The 20,869-nt window shown below is 58.0% G+C and overlaps 8 protein-coding genes across 8 annotated transcripts; 1 reads left to right on the top strand and 7 right to left on the bottom strand.

The window, feature by feature from the left end:
* Window positions 1–26: 26 nt before the first annotated feature.
* Window positions 27–1,133, bottom strand: C8Q71DRAFT_777953 (uncharacterized protein). The gene is made up of 2 exons (XM_047924747.1): window positions 633–1,133; window positions 27–576 (listed from the first exon to the last, which is right to left on the bottom strand). The coding sequence occupies exons 1-2, from the start codon at window positions 1,035–1,037 to the stop codon at window positions 295–297; spliced, it is 687 nt and encodes a 228-aa protein (XP_047775241.1). The 5' UTR covers window positions 1,038–1,133; the 3' UTR covers window positions 27–294.
* A 440-nt stretch (window positions 1,134–1,573) lies between these two features.
* On the top strand, window positions 1,574–4,622 carry C8Q71DRAFT_798689 (Mechanosensitive ion channel-domain-containing protein; the record flags this gene model as incomplete). Its single annotated transcript, XM_047925830.1, has 10 exons — window positions 1,574–1,747; window positions 2,172–2,987; window positions 3,041–3,210; window positions 3,270–3,399; window positions 3,458–3,506; window positions 3,562–3,767; window positions 3,828–3,884; window positions 3,941–4,127; window positions 4,190–4,480; window positions 4,549–4,622. 10 exons carry the CDS (start codon window positions 1,574–1,576, stop codon window positions 4,620–4,622), a joined length of 2,154 nt encoding a protein of 717 aa, XP_047775240.1.
* Window positions 4,623–4,961: 339 nt separating this feature from the next.
* Window positions 4,962–7,201, bottom strand: C8Q71DRAFT_267264 (uncharacterized protein). The gene is made up of 4 exons (XM_047917406.1): window positions 6,771–7,201; window positions 6,501–6,721; window positions 5,181–6,448; window positions 4,962–5,110 (listed from the first exon to the last, which is right to left on the bottom strand). Exons 1-4 carry the CDS (start codon window positions 6,926–6,928, stop codon window positions 5,078–5,080), a joined length of 1,680 nt encoding a protein of 559 aa, XP_047775239.1. The 5' UTR covers window positions 6,929–7,201; the 3' UTR covers window positions 4,962–5,077.
* Window positions 7,202–9,552: 2,351 nt separating this feature from the next.
* Window positions 9,553–11,072, bottom strand: C8Q71DRAFT_726373 (acid protease; the record flags this gene model as incomplete). Its single annotated transcript, XM_047921759.1, has 6 exons — window positions 9,553–9,724; window positions 9,780–9,961; window positions 10,015–10,538; window positions 10,589–10,733; window positions 10,786–10,843; window positions 10,897–11,072. 6 exons carry the CDS (start codon window positions 11,070–11,072, stop codon window positions 9,553–9,555), a joined length of 1,257 nt encoding a protein of 418 aa, XP_047775238.1.
* Window positions 11,073–11,975: 903 nt separating this feature from the next.
* C8Q71DRAFT_267088 (uncharacterized protein) lies at window positions 11,976–13,704 on the bottom strand. The gene is made up of 3 exons (XM_047917405.1): window positions 13,360–13,704; window positions 12,580–13,303; window positions 11,976–12,521 (listed from the first exon to the last, which is right to left on the bottom strand). Exons 2-3 carry the CDS (start codon window positions 13,297–13,299, stop codon window positions 12,174–12,176), a joined length of 1,068 nt encoding a protein of 355 aa, XP_047775237.1. The 5' UTR covers window positions 13,300–13,303; window positions 13,360–13,704; the 3' UTR covers window positions 11,976–12,173.
* Window positions 13,638–16,170, bottom strand: C8Q71DRAFT_266999 (ribosomal protein S5 domain 2-type protein). The gene is made up of 8 exons (XM_047917404.1): window positions 15,579–16,170; window positions 15,360–15,519; window positions 14,929–15,303; window positions 14,701–14,875; window positions 14,505–14,644; window positions 14,371–14,448; window positions 14,192–14,318; window positions 13,638–14,135 (listed from the first exon to the last, which is right to left on the bottom strand). The coding sequence occupies exons 1-8, from the start codon at window positions 15,848–15,850 to the stop codon at window positions 13,921–13,923; spliced, it is 1,542 nt and encodes a 513-aa protein (XP_047775236.1). The 5' UTR covers window positions 15,851–16,170; the 3' UTR covers window positions 13,638–13,920.
* C8Q71DRAFT_777939 (ferrochelatase) lies at window positions 15,925–17,966 on the bottom strand. Its single transcript, XM_047924746.1, has 5 exons — window positions 17,680–17,966; window positions 17,594–17,628; window positions 17,082–17,540; window positions 16,519–16,887; window positions 15,925–16,463 (listed from the first exon to the last, which is right to left on the bottom strand). Exons 2-5 carry the CDS (start codon window positions 17,618–17,620, stop codon window positions 16,257–16,259), a joined length of 1,062 nt encoding a protein of 353 aa, XP_047775235.1. The 5' UTR covers window positions 17,621–17,628; window positions 17,680–17,966; the 3' UTR covers window positions 15,925–16,256.
* Window positions 17,967–20,856, bottom strand: C8Q71DRAFT_777937 (amino acid transporter). Its single transcript, XM_047924745.1, has 9 exons — window positions 20,150–20,856; window positions 19,783–20,094; window positions 19,724–19,732; window positions 19,461–19,670; window positions 19,385–19,411; window positions 18,835–19,334; window positions 18,693–18,779; window positions 18,548–18,638; window positions 17,967–18,497 (listed from the first exon to the last, which is right to left on the bottom strand). The coding sequence occupies exons 1-9, from the start codon at window positions 20,403–20,405 to the stop codon at window positions 18,247–18,249; spliced, it is 1,743 nt and encodes a 580-aa protein (XP_047775234.1). The 5' UTR covers window positions 20,406–20,856; the 3' UTR covers window positions 17,967–18,246.
* Between the last annotated feature and the right edge of the window lie 13 nt (window positions 20,857–20,869).

Here is a 20,869-nt window from a genome sequence, read left to right as displayed (position 1 = left end):
ATTTTGGGATCAGCGAATGACCGAACCTGGTGCTGTACGCCTAGGATTGAACACTATATCTCCATTGATTCATTGATTGACGGCCCGGGAAGCTGAGCGCTGAGCGCTGAGCATGCAGAGGCCAAGTGTATCGCGCATTTGTGTTGGGTACCTACGTTGATATAGCCTACGATTCGACGAGAAGTACGGTGTACATATTGCGGCACGGGGCTGGACACAGTTGAAGGCGGCGGTATTGGCGCCACAGCAGTTATTTTTAGAACACGTCCGCCACTTCTCAATGTCCCTGTCTCATCACAAAAGCTCAAGCTCACCGGTGTATGACCTAGCCGGAGTCCCCTGTCGTGCTGCGCTTAGCTCCAAGACCATGTCATTGTCCACCCAGGCTTGTCCGACAGACTCGAATGCGATAATCCGTGGCATTGCCTGATACGGAGAGCAGCGCTGCGGGCTCGGGGGCCGCAGCGACGCCCCGCACTGGGTAAGGAGGTCCTGTACGTTTACCCTCGGTTTACCCGCAATTTTTGGCGCGATTCCGGAGGACAGACAGTCTGAGACCGGATGCTCGTGGGGGGACAGTGTAGGGACAGACGATAAGCATGGTAGCCATGTCATGCAACACAGCTACTGACATGGACGGGGATCGCTACGTGTGGCTTACAGCGTCGAGGGTACGATCGCGCGCGAGTTGAAAGGGCACAACATTGTGATTGCCAATATGTCGTGAAGACAAATGAGCCGGCCGCGCCCGAGGTCCGTTTCGAGGGTTGCTCCTCTTTCTGCCAGTGTCTCCAGCTGCCACCCTGAACCACTTCCGGGCGCCCGAGCAGGGCAGGAGGAGGTTCGGGAGACGGGTGCCGGCATGCGAATGCCCAGAGCACACGGGTGCACGCCAGGGACGAGCACGATGGCGAGAGGTTGAATGGGAGAATCGTGGATAGCGGCGTCGACAAGGTACGCGCAGGACGGTAGCGGGACGGCCGCTGCGGAGGGCGCAAATAAATGGGAAGAACGAGGGCAGTGACGGTGCCAAGCATCTGCGAGATCTCGAAGACGCGATCACATGCAGCCACCAGATTCGGCGTCACTCATCAAATTCCCCTCGAGACCCCTCGCCATGGCCTCCGCGCACCGTCTTCGTCTCTCTATCTCCTACCACCACCATCTGCACCCGGCCTCAGCTCGTGCAGCGCTTCTCTGTCCACGCAGCCAGCGCGCGCACCGCGTGATTGATACGCAGGCTTGCCTATCATAGCAACTTCCCTGCAGGCCTTCAGATCTACTGTCTTTTCAGATGAGTCCGGGCGCTGGCCTCTCCCGTATCCCTCAAGACGACCCATTAGACTCCCGCCCCGGATCTCCCTCCACGCTCGCACAGAGCACCCACAGACACCGCCACTACGACTCCGGCGAAAACACACCCTCATATCCCCTCCTGCCCTCCCACCGCGACCGCGACCGCATGTGGTCCGAGGACAAGAACCGCACTCTCGACGGCAACATGAACCGCGAGCCCAAGCAGCACGATTTTGGCTCCTACCCCAACTCTGAACCAGGCCATGGCTACCCTGGCATGCACCAGCGAACCGAGACCAATGACACCTTGCACCAGGACAACCGCAGGAGCGGCAGCTGGGACCTCCTCGGTGGCATCCGCAGACTGGAGCATTCGTACGTTGAGTTCGACCCGCGGCGAGCCAGCCAGGCGCATCTCGTCTACGCAGAGGGTGATATGCCGAAGAATGCGGTGAGTCTTGCACTATCCGGTCTTGCTGGGTCACTTGGCCAGCCTGCTGCTGTGGCAGACGCGATCGCGCCTCACTTTGCTTCATGGGTTGCACACGTCTTTCGGACTCCATCTCTAGAGTGGTCATGCGCATGAAGGGGAGAAAATTTTGGTCGAAGTGCGTGGCTTTAGTACGTACTGAGACCATCCCACTCCAGTGAACACGAGGCAGCACTGCTGAAAGTCGTCGATCACTTACTCGCTTATCGAGATGCCCGGATCGGACGTGCTTCTCCGCAGTACCGGCTCTGCTTTCGAGTGGCAGTGGTACATAAGGATCGGCTTCATTACATATAGGGCACGAGTAAGCCTCGCGTGTGATGGTAGTCCTCTCGTCGGACTGTACAATCTACCAAGTCTTGACATACTGATTACATCCTTTTAGTTCGTCAAATTCTACAATTACCTGCTCAACGTATCCATTATCACCAGATGGCTCATCTACATCATCCCCGTCCTCGGTCTGCTCTGGATCCCCGGCATCCTGAGCTTCACCGCCTACCCGAACGCGACCGTCTGGGGTGTGCGCCTGCTCTGGTGGAGTATCTGGCTGTCCGTCATCTGGGTAGGCTGGTGGGGTGCGCGTGCGGTCACGCTCGTGCTCCCATATATCGCACGGCACACCATCGGCGTCGTCGCGGTCGGCGCGCGTCGGTACATCGACTGGCTGCAGCCGCTCGGGCGGTACATCGCGCTCTTCGCGTGGTCGCTCGCGGTCTGGGTGTCCTTCAACCCGCTGATCAACACGCGCAAGGAGTCGACGGCGACGTCGGGCGACTCGCAGGCGCTCAGCACGACCGCGAAGATCTTCTTCGCGATCCTCGAGAGCGCGCTGATCCTGCTCGCCGAGAAGGTCGCGATCCAGTGGATCGCGGCCAAGTTCCACGAGCGCTCGTACGCGGAGCGTGTCGCGCAGCAGAAGTTCGCCGTTCGCGTGCTCGTCACGCTCTACCGCCACTCGAGCGACATGCCCTGGCGCAGCGACACCCTCCGCGACGAGCATGGCGACGGGTCCCACCACCCTCGCAAGCGCGGCCGCTTGTTGAAGCGCGCGCTGCATGGCGTGAAGGTCGCTGCGACGACGACTACGACGGCCCTCGGCAATGTCGCGAGTGAGATTGCGGGCACGGCGGTGCTGCAGCCGAACTCGCCACAGGCGGTTGTCAAGACGGCGGTCGAGAGCGCGAACAAGTCGAGGATGGTGGGTCGAACGCAGTTGCCGGGTGTAGTACGTGCTGACCTGTGTCAACGCAGTTGGCCCGCCGTCTGTTCTACTCGTTCGTCAAGCCGGGCGCGCACTCGCTCGTCGTGTCGGATATCGCCAGGTTCTTCCCGACGCCCGAGGATGCAGACGCGGCGTTTGCACTGTTCGATAAGGACATGAACGGCGATGCGACGCGAGATGAGGTAGAGATTGCATGCATGTACGTGCATCTTTCGGTTTGGTCACACGTCGGACGGTGCTGAAGTGACCTGTCTCCAGGGAATGCCACCGCGAGCAGCTGTCCATCGAGCACTCGATGCGTGATCTGGATAGCGCGGTTGGGCGGTTGGACAACATCCTGATGACCGTGTACCTCTTCATCGTCGTCCTGCTTCTCGCCGTTGCCTTCGTAAGTGATGATCGCGTCCACATACCTGTAGCAAGCCCTCAACCGCCTATGCGCACAGGAAGCGCAACTGCTCACACTCGCCACGACAACCGGAACGTTCATTCTCAGTCAGTCTCTTCGGCTGTAACGCCTCTAGTCTCAAGACACTTACGTACTTGGCAGGCTTGAGTTGGCTCGTCGGCAGCTCGTTCGTCGAGACGCTCACGTCGATCGTCTTCCTGTTCGTCAAGCACCCGTACGACGTCGGCGACCGCATTGCGGTTGACCAGATTGAGTATACTGTGAAGGAGATTAGGCTTCTGAGCACGATCATGCTCGACAATGGCGGCACTTGCGTGCAGGCACCGCACTCCCTGTTGAACACCAAGGTATGTGGTCCTGAAGATTTGCACTAATCCGGAGGCAGGCGCTCAGCACACCGCACACAGTTCGTCATGAACATGCGGAGGAGCCCGCAGATGTCGGAGATGTTCACGTTCGACGTCGTGAGTACCTCCTCAGCTCTCCACCGCATGGACAGCGCTGAGTGCGCCACCCGCAGGCATACGCGACGACGTTCGAGCAGATCGAGAAGCTGCGCGAGCTCATGCTCGCGTTCGTCAAGTCCGAACGGCGCGACTTCCAACCGAGCTTCGACGTCTCCATCGCCGACTTCCCCGACCAGGAGAAAATGACACTCACCACGGACATCAAGTACAAGAGCAACTGGCAGCAGGGCGCACTCAAGGGTAAGCACGCACACAGCCCCAGCCTCCTTCAGGACACTGACTCGCCTACGTGGCCCCCGCAGTGACCCGTCGCAACAAGTGGATGACCGCGCTCAAGACCGCACTCGGCCAGGCAGAGGTGTACGGCCCCAAGGGACCGCCGGACCCACCGCCGGCGGTCGAGCGCGTCACGCTTGTGCCTTGGGAGAAGATCGACGCGGAGGACCATAAGGCGGATGAGGAGGCGGAGACGAAGGAGCGCGCGGAGGGCAAGCGCAGCGGGGCGGGCACTGGCACTAGCCCCACGCCGCAGGAGACTGCGGCGATGCAGATGCCGCAGCAGTGGACGCTGTCGGATCACGACGCGATCATCAGTACGTCCTCCCCGCCCGCTCCGGGCCACGCTGAATGCCGGAGGTGACGCTGACGCTTGGCTTTGCAGTGGATGATTCGAGAGACGTGTTTGACCAGGATACCATGGTTGGGGTGAGTGCACCTCTTGGTAATGTGCCGTGATCTCCGCTGACCGTCTTCCTTCGGCTGCAGTCCTTCTCGAGTAGAGCACCCTCGCCTCGCCAGAGGCAACCCACTATGCCGACAGCGCAGGTGGCAACGCCCTCGCCGCTGTCGCACTCATCCACAGAGGAGATAGAGCTGCAGGCGACGCAAAATAGACCAACGCAGGCTCGCAGCCAGTCTGCGAAGTGAGAAAGAGACATTAAGCTTAGATTTGAACACATCTTGGGCACATCGATGCTGTATCTCTTACATGTTGTACCATTCACTCCAAGCAGTTGCGGTTACGATACAGTCTGGACCGTGGACATCGTACAATCCATATCAATACAGTAAAGATGTCCTCGTGCGCCGACCAGGCACCACCGGGACAGACATACAAACCTACAACGATCAACTACACCAGCGTACACATTGATCATACAGAAGAAATGAGTCTAGAGCTCCACTACTACTCACGGACGTTGTCCACTCCGCCGGAAATACTCCTGTCAGCGCAGAAAGGGATGGCGTTGAGCACATGAACTCAGATGGTGATTGGGAATTGAATCCACATACCACAGCTTCGCCGCGGTACAGCGGGAACTTGAGGCTCAGACGGGCAGACCGATCCGCCGTCTTCCTGTCCGCCGACATATATGCCCTCAAGACCCAAGAGTCCGACTCGCCCTGATCGGCACTGGGGGTGGAGGGGGGAGATTGGCCGTTCGCGCGATGGGCTGGATCTTCAACCGAAGCAGACAAGGACTCTTGGAGCAACCCATGAGGGAACACCGGGACCGTCACGCGCCGACGCCCCGCGGGCAGCAACAATACAGGATGAAATCTCGAAGTTGTGGGGGAGTCAACAAGAGACGACGAAGAGCTCGGTATTGAAGGCACAGGTGAGGTAATCGCATCGTCGTCAACGGAGACAAGGTCGGAGGTGCGATCAGCTTTGACGAAGACGGAGAAGTTGTCGTTGGAGGTCGCCCAAGAGCCCGAATCCGTTTCCAGGTATACGCCGGTCTGGTCCCCAGCACCAGGAGTCTCAGGAGCAGCACCAATCTCTCCAGAGGACAAGTTGTCACTAGTAGTCACCCAAGAGCTTGAATCCGATTCGACGTCTACGGCACCGGTCTCGTCCTCAACATAAGTCTCGGGAACAGCCTCAGTAGCAGGCAAACCAGAGATAGGCTCCGGCGAAGCAACATCGGCGGTGTGATCGGGAGCCAGGTCTGCCACTTCCAGCATGTCGTCGGTCGGCGTAGAGTCAGAGTCAGCAGTGAGGTCTGCTTCTGCTGGATCCGTGGCGAGCTGCGGGACGCCCAGGCTGTGGAGTGTGTTCAATAGCCCATCGGATACACGGTTCGAGGAACCCAAGAAGTCGCCTGAGACATCGGGGGAAGCAGCCGACAAACCGGGGACAGCAGCCGACAGGTGGGGGACAGCGGCTGACAGACCGGGAACAGCGTCCGGCAGACCAAAGGCGGTATTCGACAGACCGAGAGCGAAAGGCACGTTGCGAGCCGAAGATGACGAAGAACTAGACGCCTGAGGAGGGTTTCCACCCAGCTGGGCGCCAGTGTTGATGTTCAGCGAGAGAGACGGCACATTTGACGAGACACTGATGGACGCGGTTGCGTGCGATGTCGGAGGAGGGTGATGGCCAGACATGTCGAACTTGAACTCGATTTGGCAGGTGGCCCGCGACGAGTCTACCCGGGTGTTGTTGCGCCTTCTCATGTAGGAGTGGACAAGGTAGACCACAACGCTGAAGACGAAGACGAGGGCCAGTGTGAGCCCAACGAGAGATTCATTGTAGGTCATAGCTGTCGATGCAGGTTCTGCCAATTCGTCAGAGCAGTGATGGACCTCTGACCGCTACTCATGACGTACCGGGAAGTGGGAGGTTTGGGAGGACGTCTGGCAGGACGACTGGTGGGACGACTGGGAGGACGTCTGGTAGGACGACTGGCGGGATGTCTGGTAGGACGACTGACGGGACGTCTGGTACGACGTCTGGCGGGATGTCGTCTAGCAAACCATTGTGACCATCCTCCGTCAACGGACACTGAACGGTGTCGCCGGCTTCTTCTGCTGCCAGTAGTGCTATCCGACTGGTGGAGAGTAAGACACGATAACACACGCATCGCTCCTGGTACTGACCGCCGAATGATGACGTTGAGCCAGCGCTCAACGGAGGCCTGTGGCGTCAACAGGAAACGCCAGTCGTGGCTGCCGGCGTACAACGTGTTCGGTCCCATGGACTCGTACACGATCCAAGAAGCAACGATGACGGCGGCGTAAATGAGTGGAGGTAACATGGTAGTACAGTAACGATAAATAGACTGAGGAAATGAGTGATCCGGCTGGCGGGGCTAAGAGAGTAAGGGACCCGGCTAGCGGGCTAAGTGAGTGAGGGGGCCGGGCCCGGCTAGCGAGGCCCAGGGGGACGATGGCGGTCGGGGACAAGAGAGGTGAGCCCCCGTTGGCGGCGGGCGACGCTCTTATGGCCCCCGCGTTGACACTGGCAGCTGACAGCCAGTGAGTCTGTAGGCGGCGCCGGGCGTCGGCACCCTGACGTCGACGCGCGCGACGTGCAACTGCGTCACTTGCGCGTCAGCGGTGTCACGGAGCATCGCCGACGCACTGCACGTGACGAACGCGTCGCAGTCACATGACCTTGTTGAATCCCATTCAACGGGAATAGAGTTCTGTCAGAGCAGCCCCGCCCGGTGCATAAAAGGCGACACTCGAGGCCTCCCACTCAGTCTCACCGCACCTCTGTTCCACGCACACTCGCACCACCCCCTCGCATCATGCTTATTCTCCCGCTTCTCTGGGAAGGCGCCTCCGCCCTCGCTAGCGTCCTCTTGCTGGTACTCGGCAGCCACCTATCCCTCGATTTCGGCTTCAGTTTCCACCCGCCCTGCTTCAACATGGGTCTCGGTGCGGCGCCCTTCCAGCGTACCATCGAGTGGAAGCTCTGCCCGTCTGTGTATGTTCTCAGTTCTCGCTCGTGGTACCTTGCACTCATGTCGTCTGCAGTCTGTCGGGTAGTCCACCTCTCACTAAGGCCAACCACTTTCACGGCATGCCTTACATCCCGGGTCCTATCATCGGTCCCCACCTGGTTCCTCCTCTCGGCCTTGGCCTTCCGAACTTCGACGATGAAGACGAAGAAGTTGACGAAGTGCCATCTATCGAATACGACTGGTTCGACATCGAGGGCATCGTGCGCGCCCCGGTGGCGCTCCCGATCCTCGAGCCCGTCGAACACGTTTCTATCACCTGGGTCTACCGTGTCCGCTCTGCCTGCGTCCGTTACCTGCGGAGTGACCCAGGTCCCTGCCGCATCAGATGCCTCATCGTCGTCTCTGGTTTGATGACCATTCCTTTCTATCCATGGTACATCTATAGTCTGGTGCAGATAATGCGCGAAATCCGTGCCGAGCGGTATGCGCATCGGAGCACCCTCTACCCTCTGTTCAACCACCTCATGGGCCCTAATTACGGCGCTCAGTACTGGGCTGAGAACCGCGCTCTAGCTGCTCCTCGGCGACCCGACTTCCCAGGGCGGCTAACGTTGTGGGGCAGGCTGGTAGCACTGACCACGCGACGCACTGCTCCAGATTGAGTTCGGCGACTAGGTACGTCCTCTGTTATATGCAACGGTGCTTATTCTCAATAGACCGTCGCAGTGTCGCTCTCGCTGCTCGCTTCTCGATATCTCGATGACTCCCGTCTCCGACCTTGTCCCATCAAGCAAACCCGCGACCAGTCTTCATGCGTCCTCGTCTCCTACGGCCTCTCAGCCTCCGTGTCTTTCGTACTTCCGCCGCCTTGTTTCGGCCTCATCACGGCCTAGTCACGCAGCCTCGTCGTCTCCTTGCCTTTCTCGGATCTCATCCCGGCCACTCGTATCCTCGCCCTGGCATCAAGCATCGCCCGCGTCTCCGTCTCGCCTCTCGCAGGTGTCACTTCGCCGCCGCACCAACGCGTCGCGCCTCCAAGCATCCAGCGCCCTTCAGCGCCATTAGTCTTCGCCTCGCAGCTCCCTGACTCTCCACGAACGCTACCATCTCGTCTCGTCTCTTGCGTCGGTTCTAGACCCGACGTCAACACGCATGGTCCCATCTGCAAGTATTCTGCCTACGCTCGTCTTGGATTACGACTCGCTCAAGTCTCGCACGCAAGCCTACCTCCGGACACTCGCATGGCTCGCTCTATGGTCTCTTCCCAGAACGTTTCAGTCAACTCGGTCTTGTCTACTCCTCTCGTCCCTGTAGTCTCGGTCGCGGCCTCGGTCTCGTTTCCCCGTCTCGTTCCTGTAGTCTCTTGTCTCGTCCCTGTGGTCCCCGTTTTGTCTTTTTCCTCTTCTTTCTTGCCATGTAGTCTGACCAGCGTTCAAGGGCAGGAGGTGCGCTCCAACACCGGACGCGGTGTTGGGGTGCATCTTCTGTCGGCGGCGCGATGGGGGTTGCTCGTTACTGCCGGACGCGGTGGTAGCGGGTGGCCCTTGTCATGGTACAGACAGTCTTTATGTCTCATTGATGTTTTCCTTGGGTTTTATCGGGCTTAGAAATGTGGATTATTCATTCGTCTCGCTACCTTTGCTGTGTGTTGTGCGTGAACTCGAGGTATGTTGGCTTTGGGTTCGTCCTCTAAGACGGGTACGTCTCATGGATACTTGCTAATGCATCCGGATCTAAGTATGCGATGCGAGCCATAGCTGCATTCCGTTAACAACGCCCTCAAATATGAGCGAGCAATACTCAGGCTCGGATCGACATGGCCCTAGTAGCCAATTGGAGTTTTCGTCATCTCAGGTAGCAGGCCTCAAGACGCCTGGTGGCTATGGGCTCGTATAAAGTCTCGAGTTTGTTTGTTCTTTTACATACAGGGATTCTATCCCCCGTTCTACTATGTACATATCAATTGGCTAGCCCTAAGACAGCGCAGCAAAGCCGACGGAGTTCTGATCAAATGAGAAGACGGAGTACACGTTCTTCATGTAGCTGTCCCCGAGCAACCACACGTTGCCCCCGAGGCCGAGATCCTGGCCGGCCAGAGCACCAACGCAGTACTTGGATCCGCTCGACGTTTGGCCGAGGTTGAAGCTACGGAGGGAACGTCAGTGTTCCGCACGACCGGGAGGAGCGATCCGAGACTCACTTCGCCGCGCTGACGTTCCAGTTCTTACCGCCCCAGTTGAAAGCGACGGGGGGGACGGAGTCACATGGGAACTGGTAGAAGCCGTTGGTCGAGTCAAAGACCGATGAATCCGGCACGGAGGCGTAGAACGTCTTGACAGCGCTGGGCGGACCGTACATGATGGTGGTGCCGCTATCGATGACCTAGAACACATGAATCAGGCCAATGCGCAATGCGGAGCAGCGCAGTGACATACAGTCTGAAAACCAGAGTTGGTGGTCTTGTTGTTAACGAGCGCACTTGCTCCCGAGATCTGCCAGAAGCCCGAGCCGGTGATGGCGTGGTACTCGACCGAGCCCTGATAGAGTGAAGTGTCGGTCCCGCCGATGTATAACTCAGACCCGGTGTGTGCGAGCTTCATGCCAAAGACAGCATCCTTGATGCTGCCCTCAGATTTCGCCTGGTTGACGAACGGCGGGTGGCTGAGCGTCGAGATCTTCTGGTACGCCATTCCGAGGATACCGTCGAGCGGATCGGCGGCGAAGCCGCTCGACAGCGACGTTACGGCAGAGAGGTACTGCCCTGTCGACTTGATACCCGCGACCGAGACGGTGTCGGTGAGGACGGGTCCGGAGGATGTGGAACCATCGCCGTACTGAATGGAGAATGTGCCCGACTGCATCGCAGACGTCGATGAGTTGGCTGCATTGTACTTGTGCTTAGAGCTGCACGCGGACTGAGTGCAGTTGGTCGACGGCACCCATAGGTCGGCAGACCCGGCTAGGATATTGTTAAGCCTCGACCAAGGTGAGCTGGCGTGACATGCTTACTGTCGAAGTCGATCAGGAATTCCTGCGGAGGAGTGCCAATGGAGATGGTGCCAGCCCACTCGAGGTCACTCCCTTCGTCAGTGGTTGCTTCCTTCTGGCGCTTGTCCAGACTGTCGTACGTTCGGAGCGGCCTGACCTCAGCACCCTGCGCAAGGGTCAATACTACGGCTCCAAGTGCAACACCGGTCGTCTCGTACCTCGCTCATACTTGCGGCATCGTTTGCCTGCAGGTTCATCAAGTTCCTGCGATGCTTGCTGCGGCAGCCGTCAACACGCTGACTCGTACTACATGCGGCAGATGGACTTACTTGTGAGTCTGGATCGTACTGATGATGGCCCTCTGATGGTCAAAGATGCCGTCCTCCGTGGTGAGCCCACTGCGCTTCGCGAAAGGGATCGACGATCCCGTTCCCCGGTCAATAGGGTTCGCAGAGGTAAGCAGCGCAAGAGAGACGGTAGCGACGAGAGTGGCCTTGGGGAACATGATGTGCGTAGAGAACAGTGAAAGTTAAGATGACGTGAGGTTGTACGGTTAATGCTCGTGCAGATGTGATGAAGTTAGGCGAGTTTGTGCCCGCTATTTATGCATGTTCGGGCCTGAGGGTCGGAAAGCGTTCAACGCGGACGTGAAGAGCTTCCGCCGGGGCTAGAACAGCGGATCGGATATGCGGGAGGAAGAGACCTAGATGCATAGAATCCATATCCGTTCCACTACCGGCGCTGTACGGTTGAGATGTGCACTCAAACCACCCATTCGTGGTGCGGATACCGCTCCCGCAGCCCCCTGCATCCGCCCCGATTTCAACCTCGACTGCCGGAGTTAGCAACCCTTAGCTTCCAAGCTTAATGGAAATCGACATGATACCGGAAATCTTCGATGTTCAACGAAGTCACGTTAGTTGAATGTGCTTCGCGGGCGCTCTCCGTCGAGGTGAAGGCTGGAGAAGGACACCAGGGTGAAGGGGCGGGGAAGCACCGACCGCTAGTGCCAAGGACTATATGGTGTTAGCCTTCATCCTGTTATCCTGCGTTCCCTTGAAGTGCAGCAATGAAGCGGAGTCCGGATGAGACTCGTCTATGAGAGGTCACAACATAAGACATACACGTATTATTGGATCCATCCGAGTCGCTAGCATCACCATCCATCTACGACCCGCGATACATCCTAAGTGATGTCAAGGATATGTGTCGTATAATTCATGGCCGTGTAGATCGTCGGGCCAGTTCATGAGCAGGAAAGTGGTATATGATGATGGTAGGTATACTGCACACTTAGACGCTCAAGGCGGCATTCTCTGGAGGAGGCGTTTCGTATGTCTTCTATAAAAGGCAACTGCACGTAGCTCGAGCATGCGCACGCGCTTCGTGGCAGCCATACTCACTGGCACAAAGATTCGTGGACTTGAAAGCTTCACTCCAGATGTCGGTCAATCGCTCACTTGATGATAATTCATCCAGGTTGTAACTTATACAACAGAGATATCAGGAATCCAGTGTACCTATACACAGACGTGCCATAGTAGCGCTACAGTAACGAGATGACAGAAAGACAGTTACACATGAAAACGGCATGGACGGAGATTGATTAGGCTGTAGAGGGAAATGCCCAAGGAGAGCTCGTGTAGGTATTAATGATGAGAGCTACGAAGGCACGACCGAGTTCGATCACTGCGTAGAACAGAGCGGTGAGGACGCAGATGCGGGCGAGGGACGTTCCGAGATCGCGGCGGCGAGGTGTCAGTCCGGTGGGTTCCTTGCTACGGGAAGGCGTCTCAGGGAGTGTCACCCTACCAGTAGCCGTAGAGCTTGAATGCGTGCGAGATGATTCCTGCTCGCTAGTAGATGCAGACGCTTCGATAGTAGTCTGAGGGGCATTGGGACGTGCGGCACTGGCAGGGGGCGGCGAGGTGAGAACCTCGTCGAAGGCCTTCCTCTGCTCCGATGGAAAACGCTCAGATACCATCGCTACACTGATCGAACAATACACTCACGAATGCGTGTGCCCACGCGTCGACATCGTCTTCCCTAGCTCCATGGAGGGAGGCTGAGTGAGACACAGGCGCCTCGGAGACCGACGGTGCACCAGGAGAGTGGCTTGCGTCATTCGTTCGACCGGAGCTAGCGCGAGTCGAAGACGATGAGGTACGACTAGCGTCCTCAGCGACAGTTGCCAGGGTGCAATCAACGCGACTCAGAGGAGACGCTGCGCAAGATGGATAGCCATGCGAAGAATGGGGTATATCAGAGAGGGTGCTAGGGTGTAGTGATGTTTGTCGGCTTTCGGAAAGATCCTCGAAGGTGATCAGAACTTCATGTTCGGACTCGGCGGTCAAATGCATTGGACTAGCGCCAGGCAGTCCTTTGCCGCGAGACCGTCCGCAGAACGTTGCCAGTAGCATCAAGGTAGCAGGAAGAGAGCCCAGAGCCAGCATTTGCGGACCATAACGGGGTTGTTGTCTCAAAGGAACGGCTGGGCACGAACATGAAGCATGTTCAGCTGCAGGTTCGTGCTTGGCAGATGGGCTTGGGACTGCTGCTGTTGCTTGACTCCGGACGCAATGATACGGACCATTTGCCGGAGCGGTGCAGAGAAGAGGTTCGGAGTCATCCAGGTCTAGCAAAGAAACCCGTCTTGTCGCGGGTCCTGTCTTCCGTCGTGCGCCTGGGTCGCTCGATGAGCTTGCACTGGCGAAGTAGGTTTCCTGGACCATATGGCTTGCGTACTATTGGTACTTCAGATATTTACAGCAGGTCTCGGATCGATTACTCACCGAAGTCAAGGAGGATGGGCCCAGAGGTTGGGAGGTAGCGCGGGACAAGGAAGCGGAGGTCTCCGAGGTGGTGGTTGGAGACAGAGGGCGTGACGCGTGACGCCCTTAGGCTTGTGCAATGCGGATCCTAAGTGCGATACTGACGTACTGATGTATACGTCACACGGTAGCAGCTATGCACTGGCACCGTGACATACACTGAGCGACCGGAGAATGAGAACGGATCGCGTACGTTTCGACACGACTTGGTTACGGAGCCCGCTTCCAAAGGTGATGCAGGACATGGCAAACAGCACTCCTCCAGAGTAAGTGGACCTAGTCAACGCGGCAGCGTGACAACCGGAAAAGATAGTTGAAACTTGCGGGGGATGGCGCAAAAGGACACGCCATGCGTCTTGCCGCAGGCCGTAGCGACCAACCAGGCTTCAAGCTTCAAGGATACAATATACGGCGGCCGCGTGTATTAGCAGAGGGAATATCATCTATGAGGTCACCTATAACCACACCAGACAAAAGCATAAGCCATATGTAGCGAAGTCGTTGTCGCGAAGTCGTCTGAGCCTACCACGGAGCATCAACAAGGCCCTTCAGGCCCTTCACTCCTGCCACATCCTCCAGTCGTACGCCTTTCGCAACGCTCTCCGACGCGGAGAGCGGCGAGACATCCATGCCCTTCCAACCCGCCCAGACGCCCTCTATCCGAGACGAGGGCAACTCCTCGTGTGGGCAGTTCTCAGGGTCGAGGACAAGGAGCCAGATCGCGTCGTAACCGCCCGCTACGCAACGACGCTGGTCAGCATGAGAACGATGACTGAGAAAACTAGGGGCTAACCTCCGGGAACGCCGCCACCAATGACGCCAGCGCCGAAGACACATGCGTCGAGCAAGTCGGTTTGTTCCTGCGGCTCGATCGGAACGCCCGAAAGTTTGCCCATCTCACGCATTTTGGCGCGTATGTCCTGGCGACGGGTGATTATCTGCGCAGGAGAAGCAGACGATGGCTAGAAATACCTCGGAATACTGATGAGCCTCCGCGAACGCTTCCATAATCTCTTGGTCACCACCCGAGATGTTCGGGTTGACGAGCCACTGAGGTAGGCACTGAATGAGCCCGCGCTCGCCATGGTGCAATCTAGCGCACGCACCTGCACCGTTTGCAGAGTGGATAGATACTTGACTGCTTTAGTGTACGCCTTCGTGTCTTGTGCGTAGAGATCGGACAGCTTGAGCAGCGTTTTGCTGAATGCATGATTTACTTTGTCCAATGTATCCCAGAGGTCGTCCGCTGTGCCCATGCGGATATTGAGTTCGAGTGGGCCTGTAATGTGCCCTGCGACGCACCTGTCTTACTGTCCTCTTTCCTCCATTTCAGCACCTTCCCTACCAACGAGGGCGTATCACTCCCAGCATCGACATCAGCCAACATCAGCCTAGTCAGGGGTGGAAGCTTGAATGGCTTGACACGATGATTCCAGGCATTGTTCGAAGGAGAGATCGATGGGTGGAGCTTCACTGCCTATGTTTCCATCAGCTTTTCCTTGCACGATCTCACGAAATGCCCTGACTCACCGCATCGTCGTTCATGAGCGGAGCGATCACCTCGGGGTCGAATCGTGTATACAGCTGGCTCCCAAACACCGCCGCAGACACGTCGAACCCGCTCCCGACCTTGCCCTGCGCCAGACAATGCGCATACTGCGCGAGGTTGTGCGCGAGCTTGCGTCCCTCGCTCGCAGACGCAATGCCGCCCTCTGCGTCACCTGCGAAGGAGTCACGAGGGATCACGCGAAGGTGGACGAGGAGGCTCGAGACGAGCGAGGTGATGAGGGCCGCGGAGGAGCCGAGCCCCGTCTTGTGCACATCGGCGAGCTGCACGCTAGTCTGACAGAAGGGTGGGAGTTCTGCGAGGGATGCGAGTGTCGGAGGGAGGTTCTTCGCTGCTAGCTATCCGCACAGGAGAATATGAGGAGTGTGGCTGAAAGACGGTGGACGATACGCACCTGAGCCCTTTGCGAGTAGAAATCGTTATCACCGACGATAGTGATATCCAGGCCATAGCCAAGGCTGTTCTGAAGGGCACCAGTACCACGAGCCTCTAGTGCTAGAGAGAGCGTACGCTGGAGGGCAAGATGAACGAACTTGTTTTTCGACGAGGATGTACTACAAGATAAAACCCGATGAGCTTGAGTATCCCATCCGCATCTCCCCACACTACTCACTTGCCCGCGACCTGTTCGACACGCACGGCCTCGTCGACGAAGGTGACGACGTAGATCCAAGTTGCGTTCACGAACTGAGGTGATCGCACGCGGATCTCAATCGGGCGGTCCGCCTTTGCGGCTGCAACGCTCGCCGGTTCGTCGAGGTCGCCGACGCTGGTGTAGAATCGCGCGCTGGTCGAGACGACCACACCAGAGTACGCAGGATCAAGTACGAGATATCCGCCTGCGAGAAGGACCTTGCCAGGCGCAGAGACAGCGGTCGTCGTCATCGCGGAGTGGTGGTGAAGATGATGAGCGCGGCCGCTCGGTCGTCTCTCAAAAGGCACGCAGCTAATACGGGCACAGGCATTTCTATACACACTCTACGCTTTATGTTGACTCGTAGGCTGATGATCTGAGACAAAGACAATACCGGTGCAGGGAAGGGGCGATAATGCCTGGCGTGACGCCTGCGTCGAACGATACGCGGTCATGTCCCCGCCATTTCTCGCGACGCGGTCGGACAAAGGCCCCTTTGCCGGACACAGACGCGTCTATACCCACACGTACACCGCGCAAAACGCAGCGCAGGAGGTACATCGGATCGTTGCATATTCACCGATAGAGCAGAACAGGAGATACATGTCACAAGAAGGTCGTGTCTACCACACCGATCTCGGCCGGCGAGCCTGCCTGCTAGCGCCCCCCACGCGCGAACCAAGTCTTGTGCTGCCCACACGTCGCATTTGTGCACCCTGGACACCGGAGGCCCATCTGCACGCTCGTCGGCCCTGTCTTGCCCGCGCTGACGTCCCGCAGGTGTGTTGCGGCCAGGTCCGCAAGCGCGCGAATGAACACGGGCGACTCGTTAAGGGACTCGGCGCGGACTACCTCCATGCCGTGCTGGAAGATGCGTTGTCAACGTAAAGTTTTATCGCGGTTCCTGTGGCAAGCTCACCTCCTGCGCCTCGCGCGCGTACTCGAGATCGAGCTCGTACAGCGTCTCAATGTGGTCGCTCGTAAACGCGATCGGGATAAGAATGGCCCTCTTGCGCCCCAGTCGGGCAAGCCCCTTGAGCGCGTCGTTTGTCTGCATGCCCATCCACGCGGAGGGTCCGACCTGCGACTGCCAGACGAGCCTATACGGGTTGGAATGCCCGAGCCGGTCCATCACCGCTGAGACGGAGGCAGACACCTCGGGGACATAGGGGTCCCCGCGGTTGACGACCGACATGGGAAGTGAGTGAGCAGAGAAGAGCAGCACGACATCCGAGCGCGTCTCCTCAGGAAACTTCGCCAGCGCCCGTTCGACGTTCTGCGCAACCGCCTGAAGGAAGATCAGACACATTCTCGACCATAGAGTCCACATCGCTGGGCCCTGCCACCTCCAAACGCGCACAGACACGAGTGAGAAACGATCCGCACATGACGGACTCCGGTGACAGAAACACACCGTACAGAGACCGGTGCTGTGCGCCTCGCAGGGCCCAACGAAACAGGCTGAAGTGTGCAAGAACGCACCTCGATAAAACCCGGGTGCGTGCCCCAGCGGTCAATGACACTCCACTGTACGTCCCCCGCCTCGCCCGCCTTCCCCCGCCGATAGAGCTCGTTCAAACTGCTCCCCGTCGTGCTGCAGCTATACTGCGGGTACTGCGTGAACGCAACAGCGCGCTTCACGCCGTCCGCCTTCATCTGCCGCGCGGTCTCGTCCGTCAGGGGTTGCACGTACCGGAACGCAACGTAGTGCTTGTGGGGCGCGGTCGCAGGGTGGAGCTCGTCGAGCAGGGCGGCCATGCGTTCACCCTGGATGTTCGTGTACTTGAGGATGGGTGAGCCGCCGCCTATGTCGGCGTATTGCTGCTCGATTTGTGGCGTCCGCCGCCGCGCGATTATAGGGGCGAGGACAGACTGGAAGGGGAGCGGGATGAGGTCTCCGTCGGAGAAGAGATTTTTGAGGAAGTCATAAGTCTCAGGGAGCTATCCGACTTGTCAAGCATCTGGGCCATGGTTGGTACGAAGAGTGTGCGCACCGTAGAGGGCCCTCCCATGTTCAGCATGACGATCGCTGCGTGCTCCGTGTCACCCCTAGGTCAGGCTATGGAACTTCACGACATACCTGTTGGGCTGTATCAAATCAGTCACAGTCCATTGCCCTCTACTGAGTGCTCACCTCTTCCCCGCCGGCGGGGCATGGTTGAGAGTCGCGAGCGAGCGTGTCAAGGAGCGCGTGAGCGCGCTTGTCCGCTGAATGGGCGACATGCTGGGAGATACTCGAGCGACGCAGCCTTTTCTGATGTAAAAAATAGAGTCGTCGACTACAGCCTGCTAACGGAGGGAAGATGCGAGCGGGAGCCGCTTATGCATGGTCGATGTGTACCCAGGTGGGACGCGTCGCTCGGCTTACCTTTCCATGCGTGACCACTCGCACGATACCCATTGGCTGCTGCCACTGAGGGCTCCGTAAAATGCGGCCGTGCTAAAATCACACCGGGGAAGTTCACAGTACAGTCGTGAGTGATTACTCAGGCATAGCTACACATATTATATTTTCCTACTGCTAGGTCCATGCGAGTCGAGAAAGCGAAGCAAAGCACCACAACAGTCCGCATGCCCACAAACCAGTGTACAATCTAGCGAGCATATCCGCCCTGATGTAGATCTCAATCCAGGGTGCCACGCCGACTTATACGCATATCCGTGCCGCGCCGTCCGGAGTCCATACCTTGCCCAACGCAAGAAAGAGTGATATGACAAGGACGGTGACGCCAAACGCCACGCAAGCCAAGGCGGGTAGTCTGCCGCGAGAGTACCATTTCGGGCCCAGGTCCGCTAGACGGAGGTAGCATGCCGCGGGGAAGATGAATGCCAGTGCCGTGGCTGACACTCCACCTGTGATCTCGAGCATTACCCCCAGGTCGCATGTAATGAGGGCAACTGGCAGAGGGAAATCAGTGTGGATCGTGCGGGGGAATGGATGGACTCACTGATCATGGAGGAGCAGGTCAAGGCTGTCGTGAAGAAGACGTGCCGTTGCATGTTGAAGGGCTCATGGGGGAAGAAATATTGTTCTATGACCTGCGAGAACTGTCTCAGTGATGGACCTGGTGCAGAGTCCAGAGGGCGGCGTACCTCTCTGCAGACGAAGAGCTCAAGGGGGAGGGTCGTGAACATGTTCAGCCCGAAGCAGAAGCGGGCGACATTGATGAGGGTGTCATTCTGCGACTACGAGTTAGATCGCCCCTAACAAGAAGACGTACAGCACTGAGCTCACCCCTGCAAAGTTGTTCAGGATATTTCCCTGAGTCCTGTCCGTGAAGACAACGTAGGCTGATATCGCAAGCGTGCAACACGACACCAACGACACCGCCGTCGAGATATGCGTCACCCTCGCGAACCGGTCCAGCGTCGGCGTGCGCAAGCTCCCATATATCAGCAGCGAATTATGGTGGCACACGAATGCGAAGCTGATCACGCCAATGGCCTGGAACACGCCCGGCCCGAGTACGGTGAAGCGCTTCGACGGGTCGCCCTTGAGTTCGGGCGGCACGCGTGGGCTATCGATGAGCACGGAGACGACGATGGTCACCATGCCGAGGAGCGCCAGGAGGGACGCACGCGCGAGCTTGTCGATGGAGCGGTGCAGTGAGAGTGGGTAGGAGACGCAGACGGTGCAGAGGGCGATGACGAATTGGCGTTTAGTGAGGAGGGAGAGGACGGGTATCGTCGAGAGGGTGGGGAATATAGAACGGATGACGTGCGGGATCGTATCGCCTGACGTGAAGTCAGGAACATGCACGGGATGGATTCAATGGACTACTCACCAATGATGATACCGAAGGCGCACATGCCTTTCCTGGGGTGAGCCTTGCGTCGTCGAAGAGTGGATGGCGGACGTACCTCCGAAAGCAAAAGCAAATTGGAAGAAGGACACTGCTGCACGCCCGCTCGGGCCGAAGCAATGGTTCATGATCTCAATGTAGGAGTTGCGCCCACTGAGCTTCGCGTTGACCACAATGAGGCGGATGGTCCAATCCGTCACTCCACACAGGGCGACCAGCAGTATGAGCCCTGTGACGAATCCCGCTTGCCGTACAGCATATGGCAGACCTAGTGCGCAGCATAGTTAGACACAGACATCGGACATCGTAGAAAATAGTTACCAATGATCCCTGTTCGCCGTCATGTAAGTACAGGCGTACCATCGACACCACCAATTTACCTGCGCCCAAGATCGAGTTGGCCATATTTGCCACGGAGTCTAGCATTCCCCCTCCAGCTGATTGCTTCGCGGCAAGAGCCTCCAGGTCTACCCGCGGACCGTCCTCTTCTAACACCACACCATTCTGCTCTAGGCGAAGTGTCCCGTCGGCAGTGTCTCGCCGTGCAGACGCGGTGTCAAGTAAACCGACGAGTAGTGGCACGGACTGTTCGCGATGCCGACTGCTGGGAGAGCGGGGAGAGCGTGGCGGGTGGGATGTATCGAGCTGAGCGACCGCTTCGCCATCTAGGTCGTCGGTGTCTAGTTCATACTCTGTACGCATATAAGTTTTGGATACGGCGTGAAGAAGGGAATCCAACTCACTCACCCGTCTCTCGACTCTCGAACGTAGATCGCAAGGGAAGGCCGATCACTTGTACATCCTCACGGAAACGGACATGTCCTGGGGTGTCTTGAGGAGAGTCGGCTCGGCTGAGGGCCGAGGATTCGTCTAGGTCTTCATCGTCTGCGACGGAGAATATGACATCCTCCGCGTTGTGGGGCTCTTCGAACGAGTGCCCGAGTAATGGCTCGGTTGCGGAGCCCTCTTGGTCATGATTGGAGGTTCTTGTCCGGCCGAGCATCTGGGCTGGTCATAGACGTGTCTGAGAGGTCGTCAATGCTGGTGTCCGTGCGTCGTCGGAACGTCGAGAGTTCTCAAGGCGACCACTCGCACGCCGAAGCCACTCCCGGGATATGTAGGGGCCTCTGGTAGGGTTTTTGAGACTCGCAAGTGCTATTCTGCTAACCAGCTAGACTGGGCTGTGAGCGATGTAGATGCCGCAGAGTCAAGCCCCAGACGTGGCTCCTGGCTCTTCGTTGGCCTCCTTGAAGCCGCAGAGAAGACGTAGAACGAGTACAAGGATGGTAGCAGAAGGTGAATAAAGCGCAAAATGTGAGTAGGTTATGGGAAGGCGTGCAGTGCACGCGTGCGACTTGCCTGAGACCATTTCTGGACGAGCGCCACGCCGCCACCGACGCGCCGCCGTCAACGCCGCGGCCGCACTTGCCTTCTGCCATCATCCCGGTGAATACAGTACGACTGCTG

The sequence above is a fragment of the Rhodofomes roseus genome, assembly GCF_022264815.1.
Source record: "Rhodofomes roseus strain CIRM-BRFM 1785 chromosome Unknown C8Q71scaffold_22, whole genome shotgun sequence".
Lineage (NCBI taxonomy): Eukaryota > Fungi > Basidiomycota > Agaricomycetes > Polyporales > Fomitopsidaceae > Rhodofomes > Rhodofomes roseus.
This window is presented reverse-complemented; position numbering and strand designations above follow the sequence as displayed.